Source organism: Rhipicephalus microplus, chromosome 1 (genome assembly GCF_043290135.1).
Source record: "Rhipicephalus microplus isolate Deutch F79 chromosome 1, USDA_Rmic, whole genome shotgun sequence".
NCBI lineage: Eukaryota > Metazoa > Arthropoda > Arachnida > Ixodida > Ixodidae > Rhipicephalus > Rhipicephalus microplus.
This window is the reverse complement of record NC_134700.1, coordinates 253272017-253280444: the sequence shown is the minus strand read 5'-3', so window position 1 is coordinate 253280444 and position 8428 is coordinate 253272017. Positions and strand designations below refer to the sequence as shown.

The following is an 8428-nucleotide window of genomic DNA, read 5'->3' as shown; positions in this document are numbered from 1 at the left end:
ATCACACTCCACGTTATTCATGCATGCACACAAGGACAGTGGTAAGCACACGTGACCAGAGAGCTAAAAAAAATGAAAAACCAGAACATGCACAAGTGCCTAAGTGAACATGATGAAGAGGCTGCATTTCTTATTTCCCACTGTTAACACAAATGACAGGAGAAAGGTAAGTCAAAACAGGGAGAACATTTGCACTTGCAGTTTACAGATGCTGGGTATAATGGGTTACAACCATTTTCTTGTGCCATCATGGCCCTAAGGCAAGACCCGCCAGGTTTTATGGGAGTCTCTGTAACAGTGGCAAACTGCTGACTCTTTATTTTGCACCACACAGGCAGCAAAAATGATAGATGTGTTCATGCCTTGATGAACCGAAAACAGATATGCAGTATGATGATAGAAGCCAGCAGTTTGCAATGAAGGCAACTGACAGGGATTAACAACTGCAAGCTCTCCACGTGACGACTGGGAAATTAAAACAGGATCAGCTGCTCGCGTGTTGTAATGAACACAGAAGCAAAAGTGCTGCAAAGGTGTTTTGTGCCTTTTGAAGGCAAACATGTAATAGAGCCATAAACCTGCTTTGGGGGATAAGCTAGGGACTTGGTTACAGTGGACTGAGAGCAACAATATTTCACAACCAAATGTAACAGGTAATTACTCATGTCTGTGCCAATGGCAAGTGATGAGTAGGGCTTCGTCTCAGCTGTACAGACAGTTTCCGAGTATGCCCTACCTGTAAAGTTTTGCTGATGCAACGTTTGATCTCTGTATAGTACCAGCAGGACACCTTTTCTCACCAGGGTGAAATGCATGCACATTAGCCTTGATGTAACAATGAATGCAGAAGCACGTTTTGATTATGTGGCATGAGCTGATAAATACGGGGTTGTATGAAAAATGCACGTAGCATTTAGTTTTCATATGTGGTGCTCCTGCAGAACCAGGCTACCATTAATTTTTTCAGAGCAATGGTCCACTGTACAAAGAAAAAACAAAGAAACAAAAGCAAACATAGTCCACTTGGAATACAAGGCCCCTCCCACTACAACTCAACTTCTGGTTTTATGAAGTCGCCCCTCTTTGCACTATTTTTTGTTTCTAAAGACTTGTGACAGCCCACAACAACTTGCTCTTTCAATTCCAGGACTGACACTAGTTTTTGTGGCGAGTCAGTGCGAGAGAAACATGCTACTGATTTCCCATTACATAGTGCTTACTGGAAGTTGACAAACTAAGACATGGCCGTTTATTGCACTAAACACTTAAGGCCACATCAAGATCGCTGGTCACTGGCCATGTTGCCATGCACATGCTTCAGTACATTTTTGCAGAACACTCGCCCGTACATTTGCTCCTTCAGTCAAAACACTCAATGAAAAAGCGAAGGGGTAACACACCTTTCCAAGTAATAGGCCAGCCTAACAATGTGCCTTCAGAAAAGGAGTGTGTGTCATATGGTGGTATCGTAAGTTGAGCGTCACAACCATAGCGGCATTATTGTACACACCAAACCTCCGGCGCGAGACCACAATGGTTTGATTCTGCTGCAGAGCAGTGAAATGGAAATGAATGACTGGAAGACAAACTAAAGTCACTGAATAGCTTCATAGATTGCAGAAATGTGCCAACAGTTTAAAAAATAAGGTTGGAATCAAGCTTCTTTTCTGCCTCCGCAGGTGAAATGTTCTTTTGCCATTTCGGCCAGGCCAAAGTGTGCTGCAGCTTGAAACTGACAGTTCCAGAGAGAAATAAAAATATACCAACTGCTACACTTCCTTTCAAACTTTGATGGCAGTGTGGCCATGTGGTGACCACTGATGAAGTCATGAAGTCATCACAGTACAATCCGCAATGAGAACACTGGAATGCACATTAGCTGTATGACACAAGTGAAGCTACAATCAGAGAATACTCTCGTAGATTGATGTGAAGTTTATGGGAACAAAGAGAGGTGTTAAATAAAACAAAAGGCACTCTAAACCATGTATCTAAATGCTATGTTATTAATTGAAAGATTATGATCTGCAGGTTGAGTTCTGGTTGAAATGCATCATTAGACAACATTCCAAAGCTACACAGTGACTCCAGCATGCCCTGTCACTAAACCAACGGTTTCCTGGTTTCTTGACAAAGCATCGTTATGCACGCCAGCTTTACCTGACGAATGGTAGCGTGGCCAAAAGGGCGTCTCAGTATTTACACTTTCGTTAATGCACCAGTGGCTGTAACTGACTTTTGAAAACCATATTCACAAGTATCACTAAAGCTTGCCACATGTAGCGCCTGTGGTGGCCACAGGTCAACTAACGTCCTGAAATGCCCAGGGTAAAATTTTGTCAATACCAGAGCTTGTAAAGAAAACATCACACAGCTTGAACAGAAACTCTCTGCACTGCTGTACTAAGTGAGGGCAGGGCTAAAACAACAAGCAATCTGTGGCTGCTTCTCAATGGCGAATGCTCACACAGAAGCAGGATAAGACCGATTTGTACAGATTACAAACACAGTGTGCAGTGAACATCATCAAGAAAAGCTCATTCATAACTGCAAACAGTAGGGGCTTACACTGACAAGCCCAAAAGCCACGCCCTGAGGCATAGCTAAACTTCATGCTGTCCCAGGTTCTTGTGTTTTTGCTGCGATCAGCAATGCAACTTATTTCCAGCTGCTGAATCCAACAACCAAAATCTTTGCAGTACGGTGGCACCTGGTAGATCTATGCTACACTAGATACAACTAGTATAGGTCTGCCTATATCCAGCGTGATGGGATGTCTCAGTCCAAACTCACACATGAGAAACATAACCAAGCACGAGGTACAGTGATCCACATAGAGCACTTGGAGGAGAAATTAACGGCTCCATTCTCAAATGCTCTACAGAGCTGTGTTAAGCTTATGTACAATAAACATCTTCCCTATCACAGTTTGAACTCTAATCTCTTGCCACTCGGGAAATGGGCAGCACTGCACTAGCTGCATCGTATGCATCTAGAATTCACAATGGACTGCTGATAACTCCAGCCAAACCGACTTTAAACACACACACAGACTCTAGTGAACACACTGGATTCAGTCCAGGAATTAAAACGATTCATCAATAACAGCAGAAATCGGCAACTCCTACTAGCCTATAATGCCCACCTATAATGCTCAAATTATCAGTAGTCTATTGCATACCCAGTGACTTTATTACCTAGTCTTTGTTGTTCATCATTCAATATATTTAGTGTGATACGCTCTCTTTTCTTGCATAACTTGGCAATGTGAGTGTTGCTTGATGAGAAGTTGCTTGACCTAGTATTCTCCTGCAGCACTGGTGCTGTTGGGCACAATTAGCTCCTAGGAATGTTTTCATCGGTGCGCATTTCTGACTTGAGGCGCACAAATTCTTTGGCGACTTCGTCATTGGTTCGCTGCGAGAGTATCCGCAGTACGGTCCATCCGGTCTCGTCCATGTGAATGCGCCTTCCAAGGGGCAGCCAGCAGGCACAGCTGCCCTGCTCCATGATGTCCCGCAACTGCATCACGGCAACTCCTACTAGCCGGTCCTCCCGGGCAAAGCAGTAGTCCTTGACGCAGATATGCAGTTCGTACGACGATGGGCTCTCCTCGTTTCCCATCATGCTGGAAAAAGTTATGTTCACACTGTAAATGCGGGGGAAGGATTGGGCAACCAGAAGTGCACGCACTAGAGAAAAATTTCTTTAAAGGAGCTGTGACACAGCTGTGTTCTCAGTTTATTGCAGTGACAGAAAATAAAAGTGTCTATACAATATTTACAAATAGAGCTCCTAGCACTTACATAAACCGAAACTTTGTAAATTAAGAACAAAGCAGTGTAAAATATACTTGGACATTCGGGGTGCATCATATTCAAGCAATGTAGTGCCTTTCAAACAAGCAGAAAAATGATCTTTTATAAAGTTTCCTCAAATGCTATGTACATATATGCAGCGTTTTTCAATTGACGTACTCAACATAATTTTGTTGAATAGCAGTAGAAGTGTATGGCAGAAAATCTGGCTATATCACAAAGGCTTTATGGCTATGCATGGAGCTTTTCTGGGGTCTACTGCAATTATGACATGTAGACTTGGCACTCTTCCCCGAGTCTTACATTTGGAGTTGCTAGAAGGTGAAACGACAGAATGATACACTAGAAAGCACCCTAAGGTCATGCTGAAAAACTGGTAAACACTTTAATGATGCAGTATTGATATGCATAAAATAAAGAACAAAATAAAAGTGCGATTGCTGTTAAGTGCTCTTAGAAATAGCAGTGGCTTTGGCAGCTTACTGCAGTGTTTAATTCAGACTTAATGATCAATTTTATTGCCATAAAAAAAGAAAAGAACCAAAAAAGCTCATAATAAACAGCAATAGCTACCAGTTATTCCAAAACTGAGAGCAGAGTGCAGTTCTGAAATTTTTTTTCGGTATAACAAAAACGATTCAGCTTTCGTTCAGCTTTACAGTGATAAACTGGTGGCCGAGACTAATTTAAACTGTCTTTTGGTTTATATCTTACACGCAAGTCTTTCATCCATAAGAACTTGACTGTTCTCTTGAGATGTGCAAACTGAAGAAAATCAGATTGCGATTAGGGGAAAAAAAATCGCACTGTGAAAGGAAACCTCAGCAGCAATTTATCAGAAATAATAAGTCACTGTAGTCAAAGCAGAGATACTCACAAGTGGAAGGTTTCATTGTATTTAGGGGACCAGTTATTGTTTTTGGACTTTGTGGCATGTTTTCGTCGCCGCTCGCTCAAGTTTGGCCCAATGATATTCACTTCCACAAACGGACGGAACATGCTGGTGTTGGGCCACTTGATGTCGTTGGCAGCCACCACTGTGAAAAAGAAAAAATATATATATATATATACATATATATATATACACAGTCCCTAGACTTAATTCATAATTTATACACATTAGTGGCATAAAATGTAGACAAATTTTACCTGCCATAGTAAAAAATTCTCGCACACATCTCATTATGAACTGCTATAAAAGCATATGTACCGACACGAAGGAAATACAGGCTAGAAATGTGAAGCACAGAACGAAATATTTAAACCAGAATTTGATACATTAACGTACATCATGTTCAACTTATCCGGTATTCACACCACTCGCCATTCCACTAAATTCATCGAATGCATCACAAATGTTGTGTATCGTATACCAGTTTCTTGTAGTAGAGCGTACATAGAGCAGACGGGTGCTATGTTAGTACTCGCTTGAAATAACATGATACATCAGCCAATTTAGGAGGAGGCACGAACCTGCCAGCTCATTGCAACGAGTGCGTTTGCTGACACATTTTTCTCGATGCCGAGATTATAGTAGGATAGCCACGTAATGTTAAGCAGAAACAGAAATAACTTAGGCTCTCCAAGTGCAAGATCATGGACATGATTAGTGTGAAGATGTAGGTGACATCTTTAGAAAAATGTAATCAGAAGGTGCCATGCCCTATGTTGTTATCTGCACATTTCTTTCAGGTGCATGGGCACTTTGGTTGCACTTTGTTACACACCCAATGCTCCCACCTCTACGTTATCATGCCTGGCGCACGTGCGTTTTAGTTTTCCTTTCCAGTAGCTCTTATTTAATTAAGATGTTGCCAGTCGCAGAACGCACGATCATCAAAACTTTTTCTGTGTACGTACGTTTCAAGGCTGGGTTCATCAATTTTTCAAGCAAACTGTTTTATAAAAACAGTTTTTCATACTATGAGTATCCTACTATGTACCTACTACTATGTAGGCTACAGGGGTGGTCAAGCACGAGAGAATTCAAGCGTGATCGGTGGTTCGGGATTCCTTCAAGTTCTGACAAACACAACAATAAAAAAATATCATGACAGAAGACGCACAATACCTTTTACAGTGATCTTGTGCTCGCCAGTTCCAGGGTGCATAAAAAGATCGACCTGCACCGACACTTCTCCAACACTTCCTTCTTCAGCACTCGGTTGATCTAGACAGGCAGGAGTTAATAAAAATCATTTTTTATAACTTAGCTTTTCAGAAATAACCAGATCTTTCCATGTGCACATTGCAAATCAAAGACATGACATCTGGTATCAAGGCAGCTTGAAATTTCCCAGGCCTGTATATTGTATGCTCTCTGAAAGAGTCAGCACTGCAAGTGAGCATTGTTCGAAAATATTTTATACTTACCCATTATGTCCATGTCCTGCAAATAAACTTAATACTATATATCTGATAGCCTGTCTGGTATACCTTGCATACCTTGTGGTAGCACTTGTGTTGTCTTGTTTAGTCCGTTCCTTGATGCGCACTATTGCATTTACATTAACGTTACATATTAAACGGCACAAGCAGCTACGATATATTTTTTATTTATTTATTTGTGAATACCTTAGGGTACATTTGTACATTATAGAGGGGAGGGGCAGAAATATAGTTGAACAACAAAATAAATACAGGATCATGCAAACAGCAAAATAAATACAGGATCATGCACACATTTCGTGAAGATAAATATAATGGTAAATAATAAATGCAAGGAGTACACTTTATTAAAAGACAACTGAACTCAAACCACAAAGAATACACTAAACAGCCAATCATAGTTTGCCCGTTAGTACAATTCAGGATTGCAAGTTTATTAATGCATTCTTAAAATGAGTGGAGTGGATGATAACAACCAATGATGCAGGTAGATTATTTCAATTTATTGAAATCTTCGGAGAGAATAGTTGTGATCACGCTAAGGTGTTGTGACAAAGTACGTTGACCTTATGCACGTGATCTTATACTGTGTATTTCAGCAAAAATTTTAGAAAATTTATAAAAATACTAGATTTTACGAAAAGAAGAAGCAATTATTTTATGAAGCAAGCTGGCCGGTTCTCTGTATGTCAATAATTACAAGAAACACATGCATTTCATAGTTAATCAACTGAAATTGTCTGATTGACCTTCTAATTATCGATGTTTGGCAGTTATTGTCAATGGTAAGTCTGTGGTCAAGAAGATTACCACAGATGATGGAGATGGCATAATGGCTTTTCAAAGAACAAAAAAGTCATTTTGTAAAGTCCTGTACTCAGCAAAAACGTAGTGTTCTTTTTTTTGCATGCAACGGAAACTCAGATAAAGAGGGGCGCCAGAAGTCTTGGGCAAGCACAATGTCTGCTGGTTATCTGTTGCAATGACTGCAGTGGCCAACAGATAGATCACGAGCCCTGAGGGGTCTGTATCAAAAATACAGTAGACTCTCAGTAAATGGAAATCTGTCAAACGAAACTACTGCTTAAACGAAACTATAGCCTCTTCAACACTTTTTTTTGGGCTTGTATTCTACACCTATGTTCACCTCTCAGTAAACGGAACTCCTGTTAAATAGAACACATTTTCCCGGTCCCTTCAGGTTTCGTTTACTGAGAGTCTACTGTAATGGGAACACTTTTTCCTGGCGTGACAGTACGTCACAGGCTCGCACTGTGCATGCACTATGGTAAAGGATAAAATCTGCAAGACACCTTGTGCGCCAGTTGTCTGCACCTGTTCATTACAGCTAGATTGTTCTTTCAGCGGACCCCTGTCGAGTCACTTGGTGTGGGTGCAAAATGCAGTGAACTGAACAGTGGTACGACATTTACCTATGTGTTGACCTGATGACACCTGACTGGCCATAAATGACATCACGATGCTTCTTGACCTCATTGCAGTCCCAACTTGGCACCAGCACCCTCTTTCCTATTCACACAAGTGAAAGTTTTCTCGAAGGATAACACGATGGTACCTTATGTGCTGTCAAAGACAGTACATGTGCCTTTAAGTACTGTCAAGATCTGCTTACCAGGAAGCCTTTGAGTTTTGAAAAAGCTCTTGGAAAATTTACGTCAACACCAAAAGGATCTATTTTGAAAACGTCAGAGAAATTCTAGCAGTATCTCCAGCAAATCTATTTTTCTAAAACTCATTCCAATACTTTTCATTCAAACCCTGTATAAATTTCGATCAAGTTCACCAAAACCAGGGCAGAATAGGCTTGTGACTGACCTTGCTTGGTTTGTGTAGAGACGAAGGTCTTGATGAGGGTGTCTGTGGTCTGGGTGTAAAGGGAAAGGGCATATCGTAGGCTCTGAAGCTCAGGGCTCTTGTCCAAGAATGTCTTCTTGAGGCCATTGCCGTTCGCATGGAAGTATTGCTTAATGGTGTCTAGCGCCACATCCAGCACAGCACATTGCTTTGGCGTTAGGTTCTTCTCCACTTCCTGTACAAATAAACCCACAATTTGTTCAGTACACAATTCAACTCTCAAAGCTCACACAATGATTTTTACATTTATACTAACCTACACACTCCTTTGTTTATATTTTAGTTGAGTGCAGCACTAAATGCAATACTATGGCCTAGGTTTTCTTGCACGATCAAAACTTAGCAAT

At 40.9% G+C, this 8428-nt stretch overlaps 1 protein-coding gene across 7 annotated transcripts in view; it reads right to left on the bottom strand.

Moving 5' to 3' along the window:
- Positions 1 to 3169: 3169 nt before the first annotated feature.
- Positions 3170 to 8428, bottom strand: part of LOC119186565 (protein unc-13 homolog B) — a 353376-nt gene continuing 348117 nt past the window's right edge. For all 7 annotated transcript variants that reach the window (XM_037435100.2, XM_075893388.1, XM_037435113.2 and 4 more), the window contains 4 exons: positions 8043 to 8256; positions 5890 to 5988; positions 4696 to 4855; positions 3170 to 3628 (listed from right to left, as the gene is read on the bottom strand). In XM_037435100.2, coding sequence (XP_037290997.2) covers positions 3337 to 3628; positions 4696 to 4855; positions 5890 to 5988; positions 8043 to 8256 — 765 coding nt within the window. In that variant the 3' untranslated portion in view covers positions 3170 to 3336. The remainder of the gene's footprint in view (positions 3629 to 4695; positions 4856 to 5889; positions 5989 to 8042; positions 8257 to 8428) is intronic.